This window comes from Haemorhous mexicanus, chromosome 4 (assembly GCF_027477595.1).
Source record: "Haemorhous mexicanus isolate bHaeMex1 chromosome 4, bHaeMex1.pri, whole genome shotgun sequence".
NCBI lineage: Eukaryota > Metazoa > Chordata > Aves > Passeriformes > Fringillidae > Haemorhous > Haemorhous mexicanus.
Window position 1 is genome coordinate 22,889,857 of NC_082344.1, and position 27,357 is coordinate 22,917,213.

Here is a 27,357-nt window from a genome sequence, read left to right on the forward strand (position 1 = left end):
GCCGCCGCCACCGCTCGCCCGCGCTGCCCCGCGCTCCCGCTCGCCCCGCTCGCCCCTCGCTCGGCCGCCGCCGCCGCCCCGCCCGCCGCCACCATGTACGACGCGGATGAAGGTGAGGGGTTTTCCTTTTCTTTCTCCTTGCCTTTTACTCCCGCCCGTCTCGGCCAGCGGTGCCTCTGGGGCCTTCGGGAGATGGGGGGGATGCGGCGGCCTCTCCCGGGCTACCGGAGAGTCCCTGAGCTGGTCCCACCACGGTGGTGGTCGGAGCCCAGCTCACACGTTGTGCTTCCCCACAGATATGCAATATGATGAAGACGACGATGAAATCACGCCCGACCTGTGGCAGGAAGCCTGCTGGATTGTTATTAGGTGAGCTGCTGGACTCGCTGTCCTTATCCCTTCAAGACTTGGGCTCTCGGCCTCGCAGGTGACATCCAGCTTGTTCTGGGAGCTGCAGGCTTGCTCGTGCTAAACTCTGTGCTGCGGCATGTTCGGGGCAGGAGGGCTTGTAGGAGAAACAAAGGGTTGTGAGCACGGACTAAGAAGTTCTGCTGACCCCCAGCACACAGTTTTTTCAGTGAAGAAAGACGTGGTTTTGGTTTCATATCAGTGGTTTTGCCCACTAATCTCACTGCTGTTGCTGGCATTAGGAAATCCGTGCTTGGGTATTTTCACCATTTTGGTGGTGGTGATGTTTTTTTCTGTGTGGCTGGAACAGAGGGGATCCAAGCTAAAAGCTCTCAATACTATTACTTGGATTTGGGGGCATGCTCCCAGTTTCCCCGCTTGGAATATTAGTTAAGCAAAGTCACTTACAAGTGTTATTGAAAATTTGAGATGGAGCTGCTTTCAGTGAGGCTTCTCATCACGTTTCTCTTCCAATTTAAGGGAAATTTGAGGCACTTGCTGTGCATGCAGCCATGGCTCAGCCAAGAGGTGGCAGCAAGTCTGTCACTTGTGAGGATCATCTCTGTTTGAAACCCGTGCCTTGGATTAAGTGAATGTGTTTGATTCTGCACTAGATTTCATGATGTGTGGAGTTTTGGTAATAAATATATCTTAAGTTTGTTGGTGTGTGAAGTACATTAATTAAATTAAGATTTCTTATTAACTTGCCTTTTTTTTTTTTTAGCTCCTATTTTGATGAAAAGGGTTTAGTCAGGCAACAGTTGGATTCCTTTGATGAGTTTATTCAGATGTCTGTGCAGAGAATTGTTGAAGATGCTCCACCAATTGATTTGCAAGCTGAAGCCCAGCATGCCTCAGGAGAAGTGGAAGAGCCAGTAAGTGGAGAACCTTGGCAGACATTATGTGCTTTTACAATTCAAAGTCATTTTTCATTTGTTTTATTCAAGCCCTGTTCTGCTGTTTGAGTTGAGAAGTGACCAAGAACAAGTGGCTGCTGCAGCTCATCTTTTCAGTCCTCTGCAAAACTGCATGGACAGAGATTTGGTAGAGCAGGCCAGGTAGCCAAGAGCAAGCTGTGTTTTGGTGAGATTTTGGTTTTTCAGCAGCTTTACCATGGTAAGGCTTATGGCTGAAATCTTCTCTCTTTGACTCAAGTTGGGCTCAGGCTAGGCCCAGGTTTTCAAAGGGTGCTGTTGTTCATGTTCTTCCTCTGGCACCATGTTCCTAAGAGCACAGGTTGTCTCAATTCTGCACCCAGCATTGGCTCCTCTGCAATGAGTGTGCACCTTCTGCAGTGGCTCTGGTGCTTTCACCTGTGTCCCTTGTGTAGTTTGATCCCTGTTCCATAAGTGCAAATGGGGATAAGCCATTGCCTTGCTGTCAGTCACTACCTTGCTGTTTCCCTCTAGGGATTTAAAGGAACTTTAGGACACCAGAGCATTGAATTTGTTATATGGTTTTCGGGTTCCTTCGCATTTTTTGCAGACAAACAACTATGCTGTAAAGAGTAACTGAGATGTCTTTTGGTTTCTTTGATAGGCAAACAGTTCATAAACATTTAGCTCACTAATTCTTAGTATTTCCTCTGTTATTCTGTGTGTATTATGGCAGAATTCTCTACTTGTGCTGTTCTGCAGCTGATGTTTGTGCTGTGCCTGGTCACAGTTCAGATTGCAAGCGTGGTTTGTGCTGGTCTGCTTTTTGCCCAAAGACTAGTATTTTACTTTTTCGAATAGTGTCTCATTCTCATTTATTTAATGCAGGTTTTTAGGAATAGGTATAGAGATGAGAAAAAGAAAACTTGCTTTTACCTTCAGAGTCACTTGCAGGCAATCTCTCGCCACATTTGAGGATGCTGGATTAATTTAAGGAAACTGTGTGTATCGGGAAAAACTTGATTTTTTTTTTTTTTTTTTTTTGTTTCTGTCTTCCTCTGCTTTTCAGTCTCAAATTTTGAAGGCAGTTTAGAGCACATGAGAGGGTTTAGCAGCCATGCTCAGAGATAAGAATGATGGTAAATATATTCTTAAGACTGCTTTCATGAGAACTTGGGAAATTATACTGTATGTGGCTGTGGCTGCAAATCCAGGAAATGGTGTTTCTTCACATAAGGATTGAGATTTTTTTTTTTACCTACAAAACATTTGCCAACAAGGGTCTGCCACCTCCTGTTTTAGGAAGCTTTTGAGCATTTTAAAAATCAGAACATTTTCCAAAAACTCAAGTGTTCCTTTGTTTACTTGTCCTATAGAATCTTCCTAGAAACTGGTGTTACTCAACTTGCTGTGTTTTCATTTATTGGTAGTGGTTGTTCTTCTGCAGTAGCAGTTCTGGTTGCTAATAGGAGAGATGTTTCTTCCATTACAAGTAAATGTATTTTTGTTTTCCAGCCCCGGTATCTGTTGAAGTTTGAACAAATCTATCTCTCCAAACCTACACATTGGGAGAGAGATGGAGCACCCTCACCTATGATGCCAAATGAAGCCAGACTGAGAAACCTTACGTAAGAGCCAACTCTGTGGTGGATAAACACAAGGAAGAACTGCCTCTGCCTTATTAATTCATAACCTTTTGCAATATAGTAGTGCCTTGAAAATGTAATAGTTGCTGCTTTGTTTAAACCTCCATGTCTAGTTGTTAAATGCAGATGGTGATTTGGTAATAATGCTTAATACACTTGTGAGTGCATTACTCAGGGTTGTACAGAAAGGTAGTAACTGACAAGTGAAATAGTGCTGTTTTTATTCTGTAGGTATTCTGCCCCCTTGTATGTAGATATAACTAAAACAGTTATTAAAGAAGGGGAGGATCAATTGCAGACCCAGCATCAGAAAACCTTTATAGGAAAAATTCCTATCATGCTGCGTTCCACATACTGTTTGCTGAATGGCTTAACTGACCGTGATCTTTGTGAGCTGAACGAGTGCCCACTTGATCCTGGTGGCTACTTCATCATCAATGGATCAGAAAAGGTAAGGGATATACCTTGCACAGCCATCATACAGACACTGGAAGTTCTGTCAGTTGTTCCCATATGTTTTGCCAGGAGCATAAACACTCTTATTCCAGTGTACCAGAGATGCTGTGGGAGCTCCTGATCTTGCAGAAAGATGGGCTTTTAGTCATGTTAGGGCTTTCTCAACCCACCTTTTCTTCTTTGAGGCACATTTCCCATCTTCAGTTCTTCCCTTCTTCGGTTTTGTGAACTGCTTTGCATTTTGTGAACTGTTTGCCAGTAAGTGCCCTAGATATTTTTATTTCATTTTCCAGTATTGCAGAGCAGCATACATTCTGAAATGAGGCAGTTCCTCACTCGGAGTGTCTTCCAGCTTGTTCACAGCTGTATTTTTGATGCATTTTGCTGTGTTCTTGCTGATGATTTTGCTGTATTTTCGATGCGTTTTTCTTAAAGAAGAGGTTCTTGCCTCCATTGCTGTGGAAGCAGCTTCAGAAAATCATATCCACACCCTGTTAGTGCCTCACCAGTGAAACTGACAGTATGTTCTATATGATACCCAGGCAAACACAGCAAAATAATTAGAATTTTATATTTCTTCTTGGGGGAAAAGAATTCTGGCTTTGATTGTTGAGCTGGCATTTAAATTTGCCTGTGTAGTGCATTGGCCTTGGAAAAACAGATAGTGAAATGTTTTCTTTATCAGTGTGCAAATTGTCTCAGCACAGCCAGCATGTGTGGTAAGTGATAAAAGACAACAGAGTTCCCTGAGTCTCTTGTTTGGACTATTTCATCTTAACTAGCTTATATTTTGTTTAGATCTGTATTTTTAAAATACAGAGTTTGGCCAATTGACTTCATGCTGTGCAGTGCTCTTAAAGTTGAGGTACCTGAAGGAATAGTAGAAACAGTGTGAGTGTTGCTTTCAGTATGCTCTCTTGTCAGTTATTTACTGGTGCTCTTGTTTCTCACACAGGTTCTGATTGCTCAGGAGAAAATGGCTACAAACACAGTGTATGTGTTTGCAAAGAAAGATTCAAAATATGCCTACACAGGAGAGTGTAGGTCTTGTCTGGAAAATTCCTCTCGACCAACAAGTACTATATGGGTCAGCATGCTGGCCAGAGGTGGACAGGTATGGCTAGGTGGTAATAACCCCAGAGATTGATTTAGGAGTTTTGTTACTGTCCTGTCTCTTTGTGTCTTTGCTTTTGGGATTTTGAGAAGAAATTTCTTCTGAAATTGACAGAGTTGTAAAGAAGATAAAAGCAAATGAAAATTTGTTTGTCATATGTTATGCTTGTCTCTATGGTAAATAATTTGAGGATTGAAATGAAGACTTGTGGCAGGTTTTAGGGCAAGGCAAAAAATCATTTTTAAATTACTATACATGAGTTTTTAGAAAATTCAGATAAGCTGTGTCCTGTTTTTTCACGAAAAATAAATAAAAGAGCAAGGATCCTGTCTTTGCTGATGTCTAAGCTAGTGTTGAGATGTATTTTGCAGACCATATATTAATTCCTATTTAACATTTAATTGTGCCATCTGTGAGGGGAAATAAGTGCTACATGGAACTTCAAAAGGTGTCAGTACTCATTTAGTATTGCACTGATATTTTGTAGTTTTCCAAGAGCAACTTAAACAGTAGCTTTACAGAATTCTCACTCCTGATGTCTGAGGCACTCCTGATTTCCTATGCATCCCTCAGTATTTCCTTCTGGAGAAGGGGAGCAGCTACTTGAATAACTTGCACAGTGGGTTAGAAAAGCTGAGTTTAAGCCTGACGGAAGGAACACTGACGGTGGATAGGATTGCTCTTGGCACTGAGGGAGAGAAATGATGCATATGGGTGAACGAGTAGTATTTATATTCCTTTTGTATCAGCAAAAACAAGTTTTCACAGGCTTCTAAAGCTTGAAATGTTTTGAAAATAAAAAGTCATTGCTGGAGTAAGGTTGCAGAGTAGCTCCTTAGCTGGCCTGCTGAGAAGCCATGTTTTCCTGTGGTGCTTGAATAAATATGCTTGTGTTGTATCATCCAAATCCAGAGAGAGACTTTTACTGAAAGGCAGGATGATTTTAGAGACTTTCATTGCAAGGCAGGATGATTTAAGCCTAAGCCCTGCTCTCTACCATCTTTGCAGGGTGCAAAGAAGAGTGCCATCGGTCAGCGCATTGTAGCAACTCTGCCATATATCAAACAAGAGGTGCCCATCATCATTGTCTTCCGTGCACTCGGCTTTGTGTCTGACAGGGACATCCTAGAGCACATCATCTATGATTTTGAAGACCCAGAAATGATGGAAATGGTAATATATATGAAATTATTTCTTGTTCTCATGTTCAGTGGTGTGTTGGTGCAGGTAGTCATCGCTTGAAGCGTTGTTCGTTTTCTAGTTGTAATTTATTTATTATTTTTATGGGTTCTCTATTAGAAATGTTGAAAGTTCTCTGCCTGAATCTATTGTAATGAGTACATTAAGGGGACAGAGCACAGTGGAAAATTTTTTATGAGTTAATATGTGTTTGGAGAGTTAGGGTCTTCTCCTGCTGTTGTTGACTTTAACTGTAAAATATTGATTATACCTGAAATAGCATCAGACCTAGAATGAACTTGAATGACAACTATTTTATGAAGTTTAAACTATTTTTTGTGGTTTTCCTGCATGCTTCATTGCTGTTTTCTAGTGCCAGAAAGACCTGGATCAATAATTAGCAGATCCTGAAAAGAATCATTAACAAACAACTGTGTCATTTCCTTCAGCCCCAACAGGCATTGGTTGCTACAGGATTTTTGCTGTATTTTTCTGCCTTAGGTCAAACCATCTCTGGATGAAGCATTTGTCATTCAGGAGCAAAATGTTGCCCTAAACTTCATTGGCTCAAGAGGTGCCAAGCCAGGTGTCACCAAAGAGAAGAGAATCAAGTATGCCAAAGAAGTCTTGCAGAAAGAAATGCTCCCGCATGTTGGTGTCAGTGACTTCTGTGAAACCAAAAAGGCCTATTTTCTAGGGTATGTCAGAACTCTGTCTAACACCTGCAAATGGATATTTTTTACTCATGTATATGATTGGAAGAATGCCTTGAATGGAAGTTTGTTTTAACCTCAGTCTTTTGGATACTCTGTGATAAACCTTGGGGCACTGGTATATTTTTCAGGCTGAGAAAATGCAAGTTTTGATAAACTAGGAAAAAGATGAGCCTCAAACACATTTTGGATCTTAAGTTAAATATGATGGTAATGCTAAATGCCTTTTTGATATCCAGTTGCATGGATAGCATGGATAAGTAAGATTTAGATAAGTACTGATAAGCCGACTGTAATGTAAACCACTCTTTAAAACCAGTAGCACATTGTCTTGATCGCTGTTTTACTGGTATGCAGATGAACTGTAGCATCAGGAGACTTATGATTTTATACCTGATTGCATGTGCTTAAACAGAGCCCATATTACAGTACAGGGCAGATATTTAGCAGAAGAGGAACGACTGTCATGATGTAAATATTTTCTTCTCCCTGTCCTTAGCCTGAACTTTCTGTGGGTCATCCACCTCTAAGGATGTGCTGAAGAGGTTTATTTTAGGGCAGTGGTATGCTAAAGATGTAGAATGGACAGCTTTTAGGAAAGAGTTCATTGACTTATCTATGAAAACATGTAATCTTTGTTGTGAATGCCTGCTGTCAGTTTAAAACATAAACTGTCTTATTTGCTTAGGTACATGGTTCATAGACTGTTGCTGGCAGCACTGGGAAGAAGAGAGCTGGATGACAGAGATCATTATGGCAACAAAAGACTGGATCTTGCTGGGCCACTCTTGGCTTTCCTGTTCAGAGGGTAACTATCACATGCACATTTTTGTTCATGGTAGAGGCATTGCCAACTCTGTGTTTCTAAGTCAAACTAATTCTATTGTGTCAGTGAGCCAGTCTTGGTCAACACAGCTTCTGTCTAATTATGACTTTTTCATGGAGTGGTTGAGATTCCTATAACAGTAGGTGGCCAGCATTGACTTATTTTGAAGCATATTTTGTGCATGTTTACAAACAGTTGCATTTGCTTTACTCTCCTCTGCCCCCTCACCCTGGTTACAAATTGCTTCTTTTCAGGAAGCCAGTGACTTTTTTTCATATAGCCCAAAGTAGGCTGAATAACACATGCATTGTTTAGTCAGATTTCTTGGTGTCCTTCTTCTACAGAATGTTCAAGAATTTGCTGAAGGAAGTGAGAATATATGCACAGAAGTTCATTGACAGAGGGAAAGATTTCAACTTGGAGTTGGCAATTAAAACAAGAATTATTTCAGACGGTTTGAAATATTCATTGGCAACTGGAAACTGGGGTGACCAGAAGAAAGCTCATCAGGCCAGAGCAGGAGTATCTCAGGTACAGTAAGAGCTTTGTCAGGTTTACAGTTCTTATGGTAAAACTGTTCTCATGGAAGAGTTTAACATTGCTTAGCAGCCATGCATGTTGTATGTTAAACAGAAATATTCTTAAAAGGAAATTTCCTTAGGTAACACAGATCAAACCGATCCAAACAGTTGGATCTTCATTAGCGTGTGTGGTTTAGGGTTTTTTTTGTCATGGTTTGTTTGCTTTGGCTGTTGCACTCACTGCTAAACAGTTGGTGTAACCCTTGTTAAGATTTTTTTGTTTGATTATACACTTTTGTGTATAATTCTTAGTCCCAGGGAATCATCCAGGAGGATGGATTTCTTTCCTTTAGTTACTTCCAGTGCTTCACAGGCAGTTAAAAAAAAAAACTTGAGTGACACCTTATAAAAGTTCTGTATTCTGTGGCAAATGATGAGGAGCACTGACTTTATTAGTCCATGGTCTTGCTGTGGTAAAAGCATGCTCTGGGAACTTCTGCCACTACTACACTACTTAGGAGCTTGAGATTCTAAGGGTAGTGTGAGGTCAGTGGAGGTGAGCGAAAAAGTGTAGCTAACAAAAATCAAAGCTGTTTTAGTTCTTTTTAAGCACATAATTTCCAGAGGACATTGATCCTTTGTGCTAGTGTGCTATGATGCCTGTCAGCAACACATTAAAGAAGCTTTGACTGACTGAACTTCTTCCCACGTGCAGGTGTTGAACCGCCTGACTTTTGCATCCACACTTTCTCACCTGAGACGCCTGAATTCTCCGATTGGGAGAGATGGAAAACTGGCCAAGCCCCGGCAGCTGCACAACACCCTGTGGGGAATGGTTTGCCCTGCTGAGACCCCTGAGGTAATGAAAGCAGGATTTGTGTATTAATTGCCTTTCCCTTATGGACATCCTGTAGCCACTTGTAGGCACTTGTGGAGATCCCTTGGACTTTTTTTTAATAATGCTGACACAAATATTTGGCTTTATAGCTAACTCAGTGGTTGGAAGCATGTTTTGTGTCTGGTTCCTTGAGGAGTTAAGTTGAAATTCTTGAATCTTCTTGATTTGAAAATGCAACTTTGTGTTTCTGCTAGGGTCATGCAGTAGGACTTGTGAAGAACTTAGCCCTGATGGCTTACATTTCTGTGGGGTCTCAGCCATCCCCAATTCTGGAATTCTTGGAAGAGTGGAGTATGGAAAACCTAGAAGAAATATCTCCAGCAGCAATAGCTGAGTATGTGCAAATAAAACTCTTTAAACAGACTTAAGCTGTGTTCTGCACAACACTTCAAGAGTTTGAGGGTTATTTGGTGGGGTGGGATATTTTTAATTACTATTTGTTTGTGTTTCCCCTTTTAGTGCTACCAAGATATTTGTTAATGGCTGTTGGGTAGGAATACACAAAGATCCGGAGCAGCTGATGAATACCCTAAGGAAGCTTCGTCGTCAGATGGACATCATTGTCTCAGAGGTATAAATCTTTACATTTAAAGTTTGGGTGTCCTTTTAGGCAAGAGAATATAATGCCTTGATACTACTTTGCAAGTTTCAAGTAGCATTATTTGCAAGTCTCTTTCTGAATATACTTCCTGTTGGGTTTGTTTTGTGGGTGTTTTGGGGAGGTTTTTTGTATTTGGTGCATTTTATTATTATTATTATTACTATTATTATTGCTATTATTATTATTATTATTATTATTATTATTATTATTATTATTATTATTATTATTATTATATGCTTGATTGTGTATGATTTGCTGCTTGGTTGTGGGGTTGGTTTTATTAGGGGGGGTTGTTTGTTTCTAAAGAGGATCCAGTTGAAAGACAAAACAGTCGAAAATAATCTTCTGAAACACTCCTGTTTGTAGGAGTGTTACTCTTTGTTCTGTGCTTCTGATAGTGCCTGGAGAGTATTTGCTTTAGGGAATTTGGTTATCCGGTTTTGTGTTCTGTAGTTCTGATTCCAAGCTGAGACTTTGTACTCATGAGGTGCTGCTGTCTTGCCCAGGTCTCAATGATTAGAGATATTCGTGAGCGAGAAATCCGCATTTACACTGATGCAGGCAGAATTTGCCGGCCCCTTTTGATTGTGGAGAAACAGAAGTTGCTGCTGAAGAAAAGGCACATTGACCAACTGAAGGAACGAGAGTATAACAATTACAGGTGAGGGACCTTCCTGAAATTCAACTGAAGGTGTCATTTTCCATCTTGGAAGCTGCCACATTCAGGTTGGAGAGAGGAATGTTTAAAACTTTGTGCAGCACAAAGATGCTTGCTCTGCCTGGTAGTTTAATCAGTTTTTTCAATCACACTGAGGCAGTGGTAGTAATAAGAAGCCAGAGAAGTCCTTGTTCCTGTCACTGCTGAGGAGACCCGTTTTAGGTGTTAATTGAGTTATTGGTTGTTCAGTTGGCAGGATCTCGTGGCCAGTGGTGTAGTAGAGTACATTGACACCCTGGAAGAAGAGACTGTGATGCTGGCAATGACTCCAGATGACTTGCAGGAGAAAGGTGTGGCATATTGCTCAACATACACACACTGTGAGATTCACCCATCCATGATCCTGGGAGTGTGTGCATCTATTATCCCTTTCCCTGATCACAACCAGGTCAGTGCACCTCTGCTGACATCCTGCTTTTAAAGCTGCTAGAAAGCTCACAGGTGGGTGGGTGTGTGGGTGTGTGTGTGTAATTGTTGGTCTTCCCTTTGTCTGTCTAGTCTCCCAGGAACACATACCAGTCTGCTATGGGTAAGCAGGCTATGGGAGTCTACATCACCAACTTCCATGTCCGTATGGATACACTGGCACACGTGCTGTATTATCCCCAGAAGCCCCTGGTAACAACACGCTCCATGGAGTACTTGAGGTTCAGAGAGTTACCAGCAGGTGTGTTGTCAGTTCATGTTCATGGGACAAAAATAACTGCTCTTCTGCTTTGTTTCAAACACAAATGGTGTGTATAGAGTACCTGAACACTTAGCAAATGTGTGCAATTTAAGAAATAAGTTTAGGTTAAGTGTTATCTTCTAGCAGGACACCTAGACTGCAGAAAATTTGTTGGTAGTGTTGCAGCTGAAACTACTTTACCCAAAAAAACCCTGCTAAAATCTAACTGAAAAAATGCATTTTCTATATTGATGTTTGATAGGTTTTTCACAAGGGGTCACTCTTGACTCTCTTTTCTACCCAGAGTTGAATTTGCTGATACTGCATGTTTATGTGTGTGGGATGTAGAGATTTTATCTGAGAAAGGGCAGAACGGCTTCACTGTAGAGAGTACAGCCTACTTTGAGTTAAAATAGTGTCTGTCTGGGCATGTGTGCATTCTTTGAAAATATTTTCTCTGCATATTGTAGGTATCAACTCGATTGTAGCCATTGCATCATACACAGGCTATAACCAGGAAGACTCTGTCATTATGAACCGTTCTGCTGTTGACAGAGGCTTTTTCAGGTAAAACTTTAAATTTTTTAACTGCTTGGAGTTAAAAAGCTATACTGAGTTGTCCAGAGGCTGAAGAAAAGTTCATTTTATGCTGGAAGATGCTGTTCTCCAAATCTTTCCAACTTGAGAAGCATTTTAATTTTTTTATTTAATGGGGATGGAGGGAGCAACACAATGAAAACGGTGAATGTGTATCTTAGCAAAACACCATGCAACCTCACTGCTCACTTTGTCTTCTTGATCTTCCATTTTGATCTTTATTCTGTTTAGGGTCCTTTGTATCACAGTTTAATGAAAAAACATTTGGACTCTTCCCTGGTGTATTTTCATATAAGTCTTGCCAGTTACCAGAACAGTGTTCCAGCATTTTAGCATAGTCTTGTCTTTATTAGTGAGACAGTTGCTACCAGTTAGGATTGGAATGTTCCTCTCCTTAGAAGGATCTGCTGTTGGCACAGCTGGTGGTTGATGTGACTTCATGCATTATAGTATCTGAAAGCACTTTGGTGTGCTGGCAACTGAGGCAGCAAACAAAAACTCTTAAAGCACCAGAAAGAACCTTATATTAAATTGAAAGTTTTTCTCTGCAGCTCAGTTATACTTAGTGTAGCCCTGCAAGGTAGCAGTAGAAGCCTAAAAAAGTTTGCATGCATAAGGAGGAAAGTGTCAAGTAGATAGAAAAACTCTTTGCAGTTCATCAAAAATTAACCTGTTATCTTAGGTACTTAGGCAGTATCTGCAGAGTGACCATCATAATGCCCTCTGAAACTTCTCTGTGTGGTGGGTTGGTTTTTGTTTTGTCCTCAGTGAAGGTCAGATTAACAGGAAGTCAGAGGAAAGGTTGTGTGGCATGTGCTCATTATTTGGATTTGGTTGTCATTAGTAACAGCAGCCATAATAGGTGAAAATGAGATCTGGGGAGAATGATGCTGGCTTCACTGGAGAAGACTTTATAACTTCATTTCAGGTCTGTGTTCTATCGCTCATACAAAGAGCAGGAGTCTAAGAAAGGGTACGACCAAGAGGAAGTTTTTGAGAAGCCTACACGAGAAACTTGCCAAGGTAAGAAAAAGGAGTGGTTTTAAATTAAGGTTTTGTGGGCAAGGTAGTGTTGAACTAATTCAGCCTTCATTTTGGGATATATTAATACAGACATTGCTGTATTTTATAGAATTTACTGTATCAGTTGAGATATTTACATTGGATGTTTTTGCAGTTGTCTGAAGCTGCAAGCAGACTTGTTGAATTACTGCAGAACATCAAGAGGCAGTATGTTGGAAAATTTGGGAGTCTAATTTTTTGGTTCCTTCTTCCCCCCAAGGTATGAGACACGCAATCTATGACAAACTTGATGATGATGGTTTGATAGCCCCTGGGGTACGTGTGTCTGGGGATGATGTCATCATTGGCAAAACAGTCACACTGCCAGAAAATGAAGATGAGCTGGAAAGCACCAACAGGCGCTTCACCAAGAGAGACTGCAGCACCTTCCTGCGGACCAGTGAGACTGGCATTGTAGATCAGGTCATGGTAACCCTGAACCAGGAAGGATACAAATTCTGCAAGATTAGGGTGAGCACTGACGTTTATGCTTTCTGCTTGAATGATCTCTGGTCTGTATTTAAGTTACCAATTGCATGTTTTCCTGTGGCAAACAGGTACGTTCTGTAAGAATTCCACAAATTGGAGATAAATTTGCTAGCAGACATGGTCAGAAAGGAACCTGTGGGATCCAGTACAGGCAAGAGGTAGTAATTTATTTTTTCTTCTTCTGGAGATTTTACCAGTGATGATCTTAGCATTCTAACTGTCTTAAGTGAGTTGTCTGTGGACTATCTACTCAGGTGCAATATTGACTTAAATGTAGCTAAAATATTTTTAGGAGGAGACACACCTTCTTTTTACATATTTCTATGTCTTTTAAATTCTTTAAAAGACTTAATTTGGATCCAGGCACATACTTTTCCTAAACATGATGTTCTGGGAGGAACTGACTGTGAGTTTTCCTGCTCTAGGATATGCCCTTCACGTGTGAAGGCATCACACCTGATATCATTATCAACCCCCATGCCATCCCTTCAAGAATGACCATTGGTCACTTGATTGAGTGTCTTCAGGGCAAGGTAAGAACAGTCTTCTATACTGCATGTCTCAGCAATATGAATTAAAATTTGATGGGGACTGCTGTCTGCTTTGAGCTTTTTTTTTTTGTTGTTGTTGTTAAAGATAAACCCTGTGTAGTAGGTGTTAATTCACTTAAAAATGATTGTTCTCCAGTTATTTGATAGCAAAAGGAAGGAGGTTTCTTAGGGAATATGTACAGTCCTGTAAATTTTATCCACAAGGTCAGTGTGCTCTCTCATCTGTTGCTTTTGTTCCTGACGTTTTCCCCTGACCTAGAATAAGGAGAGGTAAAATTGTTTATAGTGTGTATTTTTTAAAATATGTGGCAGATAAACACAGCGAGATAGGGTACTACCATTGGTATGGAATCTCAAATTCCAGTATTAAGAGTTACAACTGTTTGAAACAGCTAATATGGTCTAACCAGTCCTTCAGAAACCTGACAAACTTTTCAAATCTCTTCTCTGTAGGTATCTGCAAACAAGGGAGAAATTGGTGATGCTACACCTTTTAACGATGCTGTCAACGTGCAAAAGATTTCCAACCTTTTATCAGATTATGGCTATCATCTAAGAGGAAATGAGGTATAATCAAAGTATCAATCCACTGTCATTTTTTTAATACACCTTTGATGGGTAGTAAGGCTTACAACTGCATTGACTTCTTCAGGTCCTCTACAATGGCTTCACTGGTCGAAAAATCACATCCCAGATCTTCATTGGTCCTACCTATTACCAGCGCTTGAAGCACATGGTGGATGACAAAATCCATTCTCGTGCACGAGGGCCAATCCAGATCCTTAACAGACAGCCCATGGAAGGCAGATCTCGGTAAGAGCCTGCTAGTTTCTTTGTGGGGTTTTGTTTTACTGTCCAGCTTTTAGCCATGCAAAGCTCCAGCTTTGCAGCTTAATTAGCTGACCCCAAATAGCCACCCATTTTTGCATGTGTTTGGCTTAAGATCTTGTATTGGGTGCAGGTGCCAAGGTTTTGGTAGCAGTGGGTACTGCTGGGGTGGCCTCTCTGAGAAAGGACCTGGGATTGCCCCATGCTGGACACAGTCACTTACAGCTGGCCCTGGCAGCCCCAGTGCTGCCAGAGCTGAGCCCAGCAGTGGTGCTGGTAGCACCTCTGTGAGAATATATTTAGGAAAGGGTAAAAAATGGTGTGCACTAACTGTGAGAGAGGAGTGAGGAAATGCAACAGGAACTGCAGGCTCCTGGTAGGAGGTATGATCTGTGGGGGACCCCTGCTGCTGCAGTTTGTTCCTGAAGGATTCTACCCCGTGGGAAGGGGCCCATGCTGGAACAGTTTGTGAAGGACTGTCCCATGGAAGAGGCCACATGCTGGAGCAGGAAAAAATTGTGAGGAGAAGGAAGCAGCCAAGAGCAGCTGTGATGCACTGACTGCAGTCCCCATTCTCCCGGTCATCACAGGGAGGAGAGGAAGGAGTTGGGAATGAAGGACTGAAGTAACCTGGGAAGAAGGTTGGGGAGGTGAACATTTTAGTTTTGTTTCTCATCATCCTACTCCTGGATGATAATCTCATTTTCCCCCTGCTGAGTCTGTTTTGTCTGTGGTGGTAATTGATAAGCAATCTCCCTGGTTTTATCTCCACTCATGAGCTTTTCCATTTTACTTTCTCCCCATGTCCTGTTGACATGGTGGGGACCAGAGAGCTTGTTTGGTGGACATCTGGCAGACAGCCACAGTTAAACCCACCACAGATAAACAGGATGATTTAAAAGTACACTTCATTTTGCTGTATGGCTGTGCTGTGGCTGTCAGGCACCAGCTGTAGAAATGCTCATCAGCAGTTTTTAATGACTGTTTTCACAGTTTTATTCTGTCGTATTAGAGGAAAATTAATGCACTGCTTTTCTCCTGCCTTACAATGCAGATACTTGTTCCAACAACAGGAACTGATTATTTTGCCAGTGAACTCAAAAGTTGAGGGTTTTTTCTGTTCCTTTTAGTGATGGTGGCCTTCGCTTTGGAGAAATGGAACGAGATTGCCAGATTGCTCATGGAGCAGCCCAGTTCTTGAGAGAAAGATTATTTGAAGCTTCAGACCCATACCAGGTCCATGTGTGCAACCTCTGTGGAATCATGGCCATTGCAAACACGAGGACTCACACCTACGAATGCCGCGGGTGCCGGAATAAAACTCAGGTGCGTGTGGTTCTCATCAGCCATTGTTTCTCCTTGTGGGCAGGAGGAAATGCCACTTGAGTGAAGCAGGAGGATAGGGAAGTAAATATTTAAAGAAGCACCAGAACAATTGCTATTTTAGTTTCATAACTGTTTTAAGTGTTTATAGCGAAGTCAATTTGGATGCTTCCTTATTAATTTTACAGTATTGGCTTGTCACTTGGCAGGAAATGCTGCTCAGTGCAGAGTTTTCAGAGCCTTTAAATGCTTGAGAGCTTGTTTTTAGAACTAAAACTCAGAATCACAGGAATTTAGAGGCATCGCCCTTGTGACTGTCCCATGAAGATATTTATGCTTGCAGAGCTGGGTCCCCACGGGAGGTCTTTTGTGCTGCACTTTGGTGGGGTTTTTTAGTTTAATAAAAGCTCTGCAGTGCATGCTTGGTCACAGAAGTGTGTCAAGGGACAGCGGTAGCCGAGATAAAAATAGTAGCCTTGAACAGGCTTCTTTTTGTGCCAAGGACTGACTACTGCAACCCTGAACAATGGCACTGGGGTTACAGAGCGATGTGTGCTGGAAACCTTACCTGCATTTATGCACCTCAGGCACACTCTGATGTGCACATCTTCTGTTAAATGCTTCTTGTTTAGGATCAGATCCCTTGGCTGCATTTTTATGTAAAAAATGTGTTCTGGAGAGCTGCTGTGTAGCCTCTACAGACAGGCTCAGCTTCCTTCTTGCTTTGGTACTGTCTGTGAGCAATTCTCTTTAAATGCCTTCATGCATAACTTTAGATTTGCTTTTAAGCCAAAAACTCAAGTTATTTGTGTAGAGGATGTGGAAGTTGATGCTTTATGGGTATTTATCACAAGACTTTTGCAATCTCTTTCCAGATATCTTTGGTTCGAATGCCCTACGCCTGCAAACTCCTCTTCCAGGAACTGATGTCCATGAGTATTGCACCTCGTATGATGAGTGTTTAGCCTTAAAAGGGCTTTTTTTTTAAATTATGAGACTCAAGTGAAGTGCTCAGGTTTTGTTTCATTTTGTACACGTTGCATTCAAAATTACAGTTTTACTCATCTGCTGTGTGCTGTTCAAAAGTATGTTTATTTCCTGTAAATAGAATTAAAATTTGTAATCGAGCTTGTGAATCTATTTGTGTATCTGTGAAAGAAGTGTGCAAGCAAATTGGGACTCAAAGAAAAAGGGAGTTAAGAGGGACTGATTAGTCAGCTAGAAAAAGCCAGAGCTTGCAGCTTTCCAAAATACTAATTTAAAACTGTGCATAAGTGAAAGTCCTCACATCACAGCTCTGCACCATCATCTGTGGAAAAACAAAAACATGTTACACTCTGTCCTGTTCCAAAGGGGAATATTGCAACTTTGGCAAAAGCTTTGGGATCTCTTGGCTGAGGATGAGACCTGACCCCTCCTTCCTTCCTGCCTTCTTTCCTTCCCTCCCTGCTGCAGGGGATGATAATAGACATGTTTTTCTGTGCTGAGATCACCTGGACATGGCACACAGACTCTCACAGTGTAGCTAGGATGTCTGGCAGTTTGTTCCATCAACTTTATCAATTTCCTTTAAAGTGACAGTCTACATTTACTTATCACTTAGCTCCAGATGCCTCAGAGCTTTCCTACAGCTGAAAAGAACCAGCTGTAGCATGTGCTGGGTGTGTGCAAGAAACAAACTGTTCTAGGGTATAAGCTTGCTGTTCATGGCACAACTCAGTAAAACTCAATTTCATTCACATCCATAAATAAGGTGTTTGAAAAGGGATTACAGACTACCTTAAAACCATTAGCAAAGTTCCTGTGCATGATATTTGGATTCATTGTAAGCTCTCATTTCAGTGCCAGGTGCTGCTAATGTTCTTCTAAGGGAAGTATTTCAGCTCTTCGCAGACATAAGGACACAAAAAGTCAAGACTGTATAGTTTGGATAAAGCTAGCAGGGATTAAAACTAAGGATTACGTCCACTAGGGGATTTGGGCAGCACAGTATTCTCTAGCCAGGTGCTTTTTTCCCTGTCCCTCTGCCTCTAGCAGGGTTACAGTTACTGTTCTGGCTCTCCACATTTATTCCTAAGCATATCATGTGGCTGTGGTGCTGAGCCATCCTCTGCAGCTGGGATGAGGGTGGCTGGTTTGCCACCAGCTTTGCACACAGCCTAGCAAACAGGACATGCTGTGGCAAATCTCCTGAGGTTTCATATCCCAGCATGCAGAGAACAAGGCAGGAGCTGGAATGTCTGCTGTGCCAATACTGCTCTCAGGAGAGAGAGGAGCAGGTTTGAAAGCATCCAAACAACACTGAAAGGATGATACAAATGTAGGGCTGAAAACCCACTGGAAATTGCTCTATAAAAAACCCAGGAGGTGTTTCTTAATGTTATTTCGGTATTTCCGGTATTTTACAGCATGTGGGGGGGCTATTTAACAATCCCTTGAGAACTCTAGCAGCTAAGATTTCCTGGAATGTTTAGTCAAATGCAAAAATCTGTATGTTAAACTGGCATTTCTAGTGCAGGGGGGAGGGTTTGTTGGGTTGTTTTTTGGGGTTTTTTTGAAAGTGTTAAACAGGGAAGTCCTTTTGTATCAAATAACAATAAAGTGTTAGGGGAGAGAGCTGCTGAGTGTTCAGCCACACTTACCAACCTTTGGTCAGGGCTATTTCATGCAGACTCTCCACAACGTGGATTTTCGCAGAAGCTGTTGCCTCTCCTTTGGCATTTGATGCATGGCACTCATATTCCCCAGCATCCTCTTTGCTCAGAGGAGATATCTATGGGAAGAAACACACCCCACTCCCCCAGTGAGCATCCCGGGCACTGGCAGAGGTGACTCTGTTTTCAGGTATCTTACAGAATTTCTTTGTGTCAAACCTTGTCCTCCCCTCTACTCCCCCTCTGATTTTGCAAGTGGATGCACATTGCAAAATGCTGCATGATAGACAGAGGAAGGGTGCATCAAGGTAAGACTGCATGGTAAGGCTGGAACCAGCAGCCACCCTTCATCTCTAACTCACACAGGTTGTTTTCCTCCAAATTCCCTGTCTGTTGCCCTATGTCTGCTATCCTGTTCTCTGTCCATGAGCAGTTTGCAAACTGCACTCTGCTGCCTGTGCAGCTCTGTGCACACACAGAGTACTCACCAGCACCCAGCCAGTCACTTCGTGTTTCTCAGGGCCCCCACGGGTCTGGATAGCCAAGTTCTCCCGGTCCCCAGGCAGAAGCTCCATCCTCTGGACACCATACTGTCCTCGAATTATCTAAACAGAGGGGCAGGAATGGGTAAGAATTTTGTGGCTAACTTATGCTGAACTGCATGCTGAGCCATACCTGCACACAGATCAACATTAGATACACATGGATGTGTTTTGTGCAGCAGCAGTGTCTTTCTAGTGTCATAGTTTCACCTAGTCCTCCGTGTAGTGCAGCCACGCCACCCCAGTGCCTCAGCTCTGAGGCTGGGTTCCCCTCACCTCAGCAGCAACAGAGTGGCCCAGTTTTCTGGGATGGATGGGCAGTGGGGTGTGCCAACATGCCCTGTGCTGATCTGGCCTCACAGAACTTTTGTGTGTTCCCAAGGGTGTGTGCAGTGCCCGCTTCTGCTGCTGCAAAGCAGGCAGTCCCTCCTGGCAGGCACAGCAGCAATGGGAAGCAGCACTGCAGTCTTTCCCATGTCTGAGCCCAGAGCACAGCACAGATAAGTGGTGCTCAGCCCTTGTTACCACCAGGTCAAGCAGTCTCTCAGCCATGAGGAAGAGGCATGAAAAGCAGAACAGCACTGACAGTGTAAACTCAGCATCTATTCATAAACAAGCAGAACACGCTGCCTGAGTCAACAAGCCCACACTGTGTGCTCACCTAACAGTCTGCTCTTGAACCCTAAGAATAAAGCTTGCTGTCTTACAGTAAATTTCAGGCCAATCTAGTTTTTTTCTCCATAGTATCCTTAAGCAGTAATGTTTCAGCTTAATTTTAAGACCCTTCACAAGTGTGCACAAACCTGTGGCACTCCAGGGGGCTGCAGGAGCCAAGCAGTGCCTCTCAGCCCTACGGCCAGGATCCTCTCCATCCAACACTGGCCCCCATCCTAAGCCAGATGTTACCAGTGCTGCCAAAATCAACATGCTGCTGGCTACTGGAGCTAAATGACTGCCCCATGTGGTTCCTGTTCCCAACGTGGGCGATGTCTAGCCACCTCAGAGTCACTGCTGCCAGCAGGGTGAAGGTGAAGGCAGGTCAAGGGACATTCCCTACATGCTTTGAATACCAGGCGCTACCAAGAGAAACACGAGTCCTGTCCTGGCTCGGGATCAACAAGAGTTTATTTGCTAAATAATGTCTAAAAACTAAGCAAAACCAGATGTGTGGGGGTGGACAGAACTGCAGAGATGAGAGAACTCATCAAAGAGGTGTGTTTCTACAGAGATCTGCTATGGCCTTTGTGCTTACTTTCAGCCACCTCAGGTTTGCTGTGCTGTAAGAACTCCTAGCAGGGCCCTTACCTTATTCCAGATGAGGACAGGGGTCGGGATGCCAATGACTTCACAGCTCAGGTAGATCTGTGCTCCTGTCACATTCCAGATGTCCTTAGGAGGAGTCACAATGGAGGGTCCTGCAAAAAGGGAGAAAAGCTTTTAAGTCCCAAGTTAAGACTGCAAGCCTGCCTCCATGAAAAGCCTTTTAAGTGGGAGCCAGTCATGGTTTTGAGGATGAGGTGAAGGTGATCCCTGCTAGGAGCAAAGTTCACTGGACTGATCCCACATCACAACACTTCTCTCTCCAAAGTGACACACACACCCCCAGCCTTGAGCTATCCAGACTGATGGGCGCTTGCCCCAGATGAAAAATCAAGTGTTGAGCAGTTCAGGTGATGAGTCCTCCTCCTTGCAAGGTTGAGGTTAGAAGTGAAATGCTGTTTGTATTCTGTTATCTCAGGGGCTGAGCAGAACTGTACCAACTGCTGGCCTGCTTACCATGCAGTCAGCTGGCATGGAGGAAAGGACCCCGAGGAGACAGTGTGCATCCCACTCTGTCATGCCATGAAGAGCTTGCCCAACTTTGCAGCATCATTTCTCCAGCATGATTTCAGTGTGGGCTAGCAGAATTCCATGTTGTGTTGTTCCTGTTTTACCTGTGTGCAATGCTCAGCCAAAGAAGACTGGCTGGGTGGTGGCAGAGCTCTCCATGGGTGAGATCTGGGAAGGGAGAAGGTGAATGCAGAGCTCTGTTTTTCTCCAGAGAGCTCCAATTCCTGGTTAAATAGAGAGTTGCTTTTAAAGCAGATCAGAGCAGGGTTGTTTTGCAGATCTGGCTGGAGATGTTTATCCCTCAGGCTGGGAAATGCTGGAGACATGACCCTTATCCCAGGAAGGGAAGAAAGGCCGTTTCTGTTCAATCCCTCTTTAGCAAGGCTGTTTTGTAAAACACAGCTATTAATTCCCTGCAATAGGAAGTGCAGACCAAAGGAGCATAGAGTGTTTATTTCCAGTTATTGATAGTTCTAAGAACACCACAATCAGCTTTCCCCCTTCTGTTCTGAAGATGCAGGCAGTAACAGGAAACTAAAGCTCCCATTACACTCCATCAGGAGAAGGCATTTCCTATGCAGACAGGTACTCCAGAGCCAGCCTGACAGAAGCTCCTGGGTATACTGGCTCACAGACCACACACAGCCATTCCCAGTAAAAGAGGGGCAGATATGGGTCCCAATGCTCCTTATGGGGTCCTGAATCTGCACTGATTTCAGCCCTGCATGTGCACTCTACCCCGCAGCCCTGGTGCAGACAGTGGGGTGCAGGTTTCACGTGCATCCCACTACACCAACACCTTCCAGCAGAAAGCTGGTGGCTTCTTCCTCCTCGTGATCAGGGGCAGACCCACACTAGCAGCACAGCCAAAGGTATCAGCCATGCTTCTATTTTAGCCCAAGAGACGCTGAGGTGGTTCCCTGCTCCTGAACACCTGGTGCAAACCCAGAGAAGTGTTTGCTCTTCTCTTTCGAGACTTCTCTCTCCAGGAATGACTCTCTCCAGGACAGCCTGCTGGAGGGAAGCTGCTTAGAGACTAGGGGTGGCTGCACTCAACATTCTCTGTTACAGAAGTATCCCAGTTCTGATTTTTAACAGAAGGCAGCTGTGGAGAAGCAGAAAAGTTTTATGTGTAGCCCTGGGTGATGGCTGAAACCACACCTAATAGTCAGCACAGGCTGGTTTCCTGGCAGACACCACAACCCAGGTGCTCCTCATCAGCACAGAGAGTCTCTCAGCTGAGAAGAGGATTTAAGCAGCATTTCAACACCCTGCTGAAGGTTTTCTCCCCTGAGTACCCTACAGTGGCCAGTCCATTGCCATCTGCAGGATGGGGCTGCCTCAGGTCATGAACTCTGCTCCCCTTACCCAGTGCAGCACTTCCTGCACAGCCCAGCTGTTCTTTTTTTCTGGTGTCCCTTAAACAATAGGGACAATAAGGTGCTTGGAAGCTGTGATGGGACACAATGTCCCCAGGCAGCTCGGCTGGACCCATGCTCTGTGAGGGGCTGATATGCACCCAGCAGAGCCTGCTGCTGCTGCTGTTATTCTATTATATTCTGGTTTATTATATTATGTTGTCCAGCCCTCCACGTGCAAATTGGCTTTCCTAAAGCAGAGCCTGGGACTTGTCCCTGGCTATCAGGGCTATGTCTGTCTCTGCAGGACACCATCCTACCACTGGGGTTCTTCCGTGAGGCAGGAAAAACACAAGTGCTCCCCAGTGATCACCGCCTCGCACCACAGAAAAGGAGAGATCCTCACTTTTACATTAAGAGCCACGTGGATGTTAAGGCATTGTTGTGCTCTTCCAGGACCTGGCTCAATTCTCCCCTGGTTGGGAACTGGCAGCATTCAGCACACCACTAAATCCACTGCCTGAGGTGTCTCAGTCTTGGTTACTGCCGAGTTTCCCCCTGTGCCAAGAGTTCAGGCACCCACTTGCCCAGAGGTGTTTATTCACCCTGCCAGGATGAACAGGTCACACCACGATTTTTCAGCAGCAATTGCCATCAGGGAAAAAGAGATATGGAATTTCTACCCACCTCCTCAGTGAGGAGACATTGTTTATCTTCTTGGACAGGGGAATTGCCTGCACAGCTTCACAGCGAAGCCCTGTCTGGCTTGGCACAGCAGTCACAGCACAGTGAGAGCTTGGCTGTTACAAGCTTGTCCTGAGCTTGGGATGTACATCCTGATCCAACCAGGCAGAACATGACGTTCTACATTTGGCTGCAAAATGAGCTGGAAGCATCCACAGGCCTCTGCATGTATCTGACACAGCTCTGTGGCCAGGAGGGAATACACATCCTGAGAGATGCAGCAAGTGTCATGGGAAAAGTCACTGTGCTCCCTCTGGACATTTGACTTAAATCCATACAGCCAAAACTCTAGAGCTGGGCTCTTCCCCACTGAAAATGAGAAAGGCCAAGAAGTCACCAGATTTAAAAAGTCAAGTCACAACTGGCCACAGCAGTAGCTAAACTCTCACCACAGTGGGCTGACACCCAGGTGCATGGCAGTCATCCTTCTTGCTGGCTGTGCTGGTCCCACTCATGCTCAGCCCTCAGAGTGGACAGAGATGGACAGATGATACAGCAACTTGACACAGCAGGAGAGGCAGGGGATGGCAGAGCGTTGCAAGCACTTCAGAAGATGTGAGGACACTCCCTCCTCCAAGTGCCCCTCTTGCTTGCTTCAGGAGTTCTTGTGAAGGGAGCAAAGCTGGGACTGGAAACCAGCTCACCTTGTACAGAGCAGATGTCTTGATTCTTGCCAGCAAGGAGTCCCCCTGCCATCATCCCACAGCCTGCACCTCGGAGGCCTTGCTGCTCCGCTGGCAGCACTGCCCACAGAGGGGATGGTTTCTGCATCAGCTTCCTTCAGGCTGAGCACCTCAGGGCTGCACCTGCCCAAACAAATGGTCCCCAGCACCACGGTGGCTGAGTGATCCCCGCTGTCCTGCCGGGGACACTGTGGATGTACAGATGCTCCCTGACTGCATATGAGCTCCTTAACCAGGATGACAGCCCAGGCTGTTGATGGAGATCAGCTGCTCTCCACAGGCACTTCAAGATTTCCTCTGTGCTCTGCCCATTGTTTGTAAAACAAACAGCTCTCCCTGGCCCAGGAAGGCGCTTCTTACAGAGCCCCAGAGCTCATTCACCCCGGGACAGAGCCTGAAAACACTTTTTCTGCAGCTTGCAGGGAACTGACAGCCTGTGTCATGTCAAAAATAGCAGCTGGAAAGGAGTTCCCATTGTTCTATGTAGTTGCTTTTCTGCCACAGCAATGTGCACAGCAGAGCCTCTGGCATCCTTGACGAGGATATTATTATTGGATATTATTTGGATATTATTGGACATGAGAATATTATTTGGCATCTCTTCCTGACACCCCTCCTGCAGCAGGCACCCCTTTTGTGCCCAGCCTCAGCTGGCAGACACCTGGCATCTCCCAGCCCACCCACTTGTCCCTCACTGATTCCTCGATGGTCACTCACAGCTGAGGGTTAGAGGCTCCTCACCAATCTTCCTTTACTGTTCACACACACAACCCAATAAAAACCACACAGCAAGCAGAGCAGTAACTTCTTTTGCTAAAATCAAGGGGCCTACAGGTATGTGACTAAAGGCAAAAATCAGCTGGACATTAAGCACCATGGGCTATGTCCTGGTGCTTGGGAGTGCCTGGATGCCCAGACCATGAACACATGAAGCCATGTGCCACAGGCTGAAGCTCACGTGGGTGTCAGCCTGGCTCCCAGGCAGCACTGCACTGCCCTGCCACAGCCCTAGGTCACACACTGGCTGGGAACACTCCCCAAGAGGACAAACCCAAGCAAAAGCTGAACATTGTTCACTCCCACAAGCTATTGAAAGTCTGAAAATAAACCAACTCCAGTTTTCTGCGTTGCTGGTAAAGTACTTTCCCTTCAAAATTACTTTAAATGGAAAAAGGGAAATCTTCCATAAGCAATGGACATCCAGTCATGTTAGCTGGCATGGCCTCAGCTGCTCCCTCCCACGTCAGTGCCCTGTGAGAGGCGGCAGCAGACGGGAAGTGTGGGCAGCTCCCAGCCTTCCCCACTCCCAAAGCAAGCAGCCTGCAGCTTTCTGGCAGATGTACAAACCTCCTCTGTTACCTTCTGAAGTTACCTTCTCATCCTCCTGCAGCCTGCCTTGGAGGAGACTAAGGAGTCACAGGAGGGAGCTAGTGTTGGATGCTGCGCCTGTTTGGATGCCCCTCCCCAGGCTTCAGCAGGCTCTGGAAAGGCTGCAAACACGAACTCAGCTTTGGCCCAAGCCCTGCAGACTTGAGCCTGAGTCAGCTCGGTGAGGAGGGGCCCTGGGCCACCATCACTGTGCCATGGAGCAACTCCTGCCTTCCACAGCACCGAGCCCAGCGTGGTGCACACCACTGCCGCTGGAAACCCCAGCCCTGCCGTGGTACCACGGGCTGGTAAAAACCACCCTCTCTCCAGAGACCTCGTGCATGACCTTTGTCTCACAGAATCACAGAATGGTGTGGGTTGAAAGGGACCTTAAGGATCATCTACTTCCATGAGCTAAAGCCTGGAAAGAATGTGAAAACGGAGACAGAAAAAAGGCATGGCAGCATTTCTGCATGGAAAAGCAAGCAGGGCTTTCAAAAATCCGACCTGATTAGACTTGTTATGTGGTAATCTCCTATTTAGTTCTAACCTCAGCCAACCTCAGCCCAACAAAAGATTAAACACATTTTTTAAAACACAGCATGCCTTTCCAGCATCAGAAAAAACAAACATAGGGTGGAATTTGCTGATCAGTAGTCATTCTTTCCTAGTGAATTTGGGTATGCTCTCATGATTGAGAATGAAGACACAGGTGAAATACAGGATCCTCCTGAGCTGTGAAGCTTTTGCATAGTCCCTGGCATACTGCTGCTCTCTAGAACTCTGACAAGTAATATATTCAACAACTTCCATAGTAGCTTGTAGCACAGTAACCATAAAAACTCAAGCTCCAATGAACCAAAACCTTTTCAAATAGTGGAATGCCTTTTAAGGAGGAATTTATGACCTGTGCTACAACAGTGGAAGTCCCCAAAGTTACACATGAATTTTAAATCACCAGTCTTTTTGAACACTGAGAGCAATGAACAGCAGTGTTGAGGAGTCAGTCATGAAACACAAGAGTCCAGGAAGGCTGGATGTGTTTTTAAAAATGAATTGTTAAATATTCAGACTGTACCCAAGTGTAGAACAACCAGGGGGAAAGACCAGCCTCATTAAACAGAGAACTTAGGCTGGAATTTAGGGAAAAAAAAGGAGAATCTATCACTGCTGAAAGAAGGGCCAGGTAACAGGGGAGGACTATAAGAATGTTGTGAGGTCATGTAAGGAGAAAATTAAAAGGGCCAAAGCCCAACTAGAAATTTTTTTTGGCTGCTACAGTTAAAGACAACAAAAAAAGTTTCTATAAATACATTGCCAGCAAAAGGAAGGCCAAGGAGTGTCTCCATCATTGGCTGAATGCAGAGGGTAGTGCACTGACAGGGGATGAGAAAAAGGCAGAGGCACTTAATGCCTTCTTTGTCTTAAAATCAGGGCCAGTTGTCCTCAGGATACCCATCTCCCAGAGTTGGAAGTTGGTGATGGGGAGATGAGCAAAGCCCCCATAATCCATGAGGAAATGATTTGTGTCCTGCTTTGCCAATTAGGCACTCACAAGTCTGTGGGCCCTGATGGGAACCACCCCAGAGCACTCTGCCACAGGCTCTCAGGATGCAGCACAACAGTGCTGGAAAGATCCAGCTCCAAAAGCAACGTTTTCCTTTGCAGTGGAAGCCAGCAGGTAACAGGCCACCACTACAAGACGCCCACTCCCACCTGATGAAGGAACTCAAACCAGATTCCCAGGAGAATCAGGGAACTGGGTTCATTTCCAACCAAGATAACTTGGCAAAAAGTTTTCTAAATCTTTCCCCAGCAAAGACAAAACCACTCATGAAAAGTGTATATTCTTCTAAGTCCCTTAAAATCCAGAAAAGGAAGAATGGAAGGAAAGAACTAAAGCAATCTGAGCCTCTTGTTAGCAAACCTAGAAGAATTTCTTGCAAAATGTGCCTGGCTATGAACTATGTTTTGTGATGTCCAGAGTTGGGGGCCTTTGTACTTAAGGCAGCTGTATCGGGAGAAGATGAGTTAATCTCAGTGATAACAGCAGTCTGCCATTTCCCACAAGCTTTTTTTTTCCCAGACTCCTGTTTTTCCTCTACTCTGGTGGTGGATTAAAGAAATAAAACAAACCACCCTCAAAACTATGACAGAGCCTCAACAGCTGAATTTGGATGGAATGAGCCAACAGATGTGATTCATGTTCCTTGTTTTGAAGTTGACCTGTGGGAACCTGGCACTTCTTTGTTTGCAGCACAGATGAACCTTTATGGAGCAGTGAAGCATCAGCAAAGCAAAACCACTGATGGGGTAAATTGGCAGGAATTTGGAGGGGAGATATATCTGCCCCTGGGGCTGCCAATCTCCACCAGAGCCTGGCAGTCACAGTCCTACATCCATCAGCCTGTTTTTTTAAACCCTGTGGACAGCCAAGAAACCTCACACCCACCTTCTTCTGTGCCCCAGAGCTGGTGTGTGGCACCTGAGCAAAAAAAAAAAAAAAAAAAAAAAAAAAAAAAAAAAAAAAAAAAAAAAAAACACAAAACCCTTCCATGAGGCTTGTCTGAGCTTCTGGGAAGCGAAAAAGATACCTCTCTGAGGGGACAGCACAGCTACAGCTCCAGTGACTGGGATCTCCTTGCTGGTGAGATTTAGACAAGTTTAATGCTGGTTAGAGTCACTTGTAAAAGAATCCCTTCTGGT

The 27,357-nt window shown here is 44.2% G+C and overlaps 2 protein-coding genes across 3 annotated transcripts in view; one reads left to right on the plus strand and one right to left on the minus strand.

Annotated features, from left to right (window-relative positions):
* Positions 1-16,600, plus strand: POLR2B (RNA polymerase II subunit B). The gene is made up of 25 exons (XM_059844079.1): positions 1-112; positions 297-369; positions 1,133-1,283; positions 2,799-2,911; positions 3,161-3,380; positions 4,341-4,499; positions 5,508-5,672; positions 6,180-6,376; positions 7,080-7,199; positions 7,562-7,748; positions 8,454-8,597; positions 8,831-8,970; positions 9,096-9,207; positions 9,744-9,898; positions 10,145-10,343; positions 10,454-10,622; positions 11,093-11,189; positions 12,148-12,242; positions 12,502-12,752; positions 12,839-12,928; positions 13,196-13,303; positions 13,775-13,888; positions 13,974-14,134; positions 15,280-15,475; positions 16,348-16,600. Exons 1-25 carry the CDS (start codon positions 94-96, stop codon positions 16,435-16,437), a joined length of 3,525 nt encoding a protein of 1,174 aa, XP_059700062.1. The 5' UTR covers positions 1-93; the 3' UTR covers positions 16,438-16,600.
* Positions 16,546-27,357, minus strand: part of IGFBP7 (insulin like growth factor binding protein 7) — a 15,409-nt gene continuing 4,597 nt past the window's right edge. Inside the window, exons 2-5 of one of the 2 annotated variants that reach the window (XM_059844080.1) lie at positions 19,974-20,083; positions 18,615-18,731; positions 18,119-18,245; positions 16,546-16,781 (exon numbers count right to left, since the gene is read on the minus strand). In XM_059844080.1, coding sequence (XP_059700063.1) covers positions 16,762-16,781; positions 18,119-18,245; positions 18,615-18,731; positions 19,974-20,083 — 374 coding nt within the window. In that variant the 3' untranslated portion in view covers positions 16,546-16,761. Of the gene's footprint in view, positions 16,782-18,114; positions 18,246-18,614; positions 18,732-19,973; positions 20,084-27,357 lie in introns of both variants that reach the window. The other variant, XM_059844081.1, reaches the window with a different exon arrangement.

Bases quoted from the DNA above. Each gene is read 5' to 3' on its own strand.
- POLR2B (XM_059844079.1), top strand. The intron at 4,500-5,507 runs GTATGGCTAGGT...CCATCTTTGCAG, and splicing joins TGCTGGCCAGAGGTGGACAG to GGTGCAAAGAAGAGTGCCAT. The intron at 7,200-7,561 runs GTAACTATCACA...CTTCTTCTACAG, and splicing joins TTGGCTTTCCTGTTCAGAGG to AATGTTCAAGAATTTGCTGA.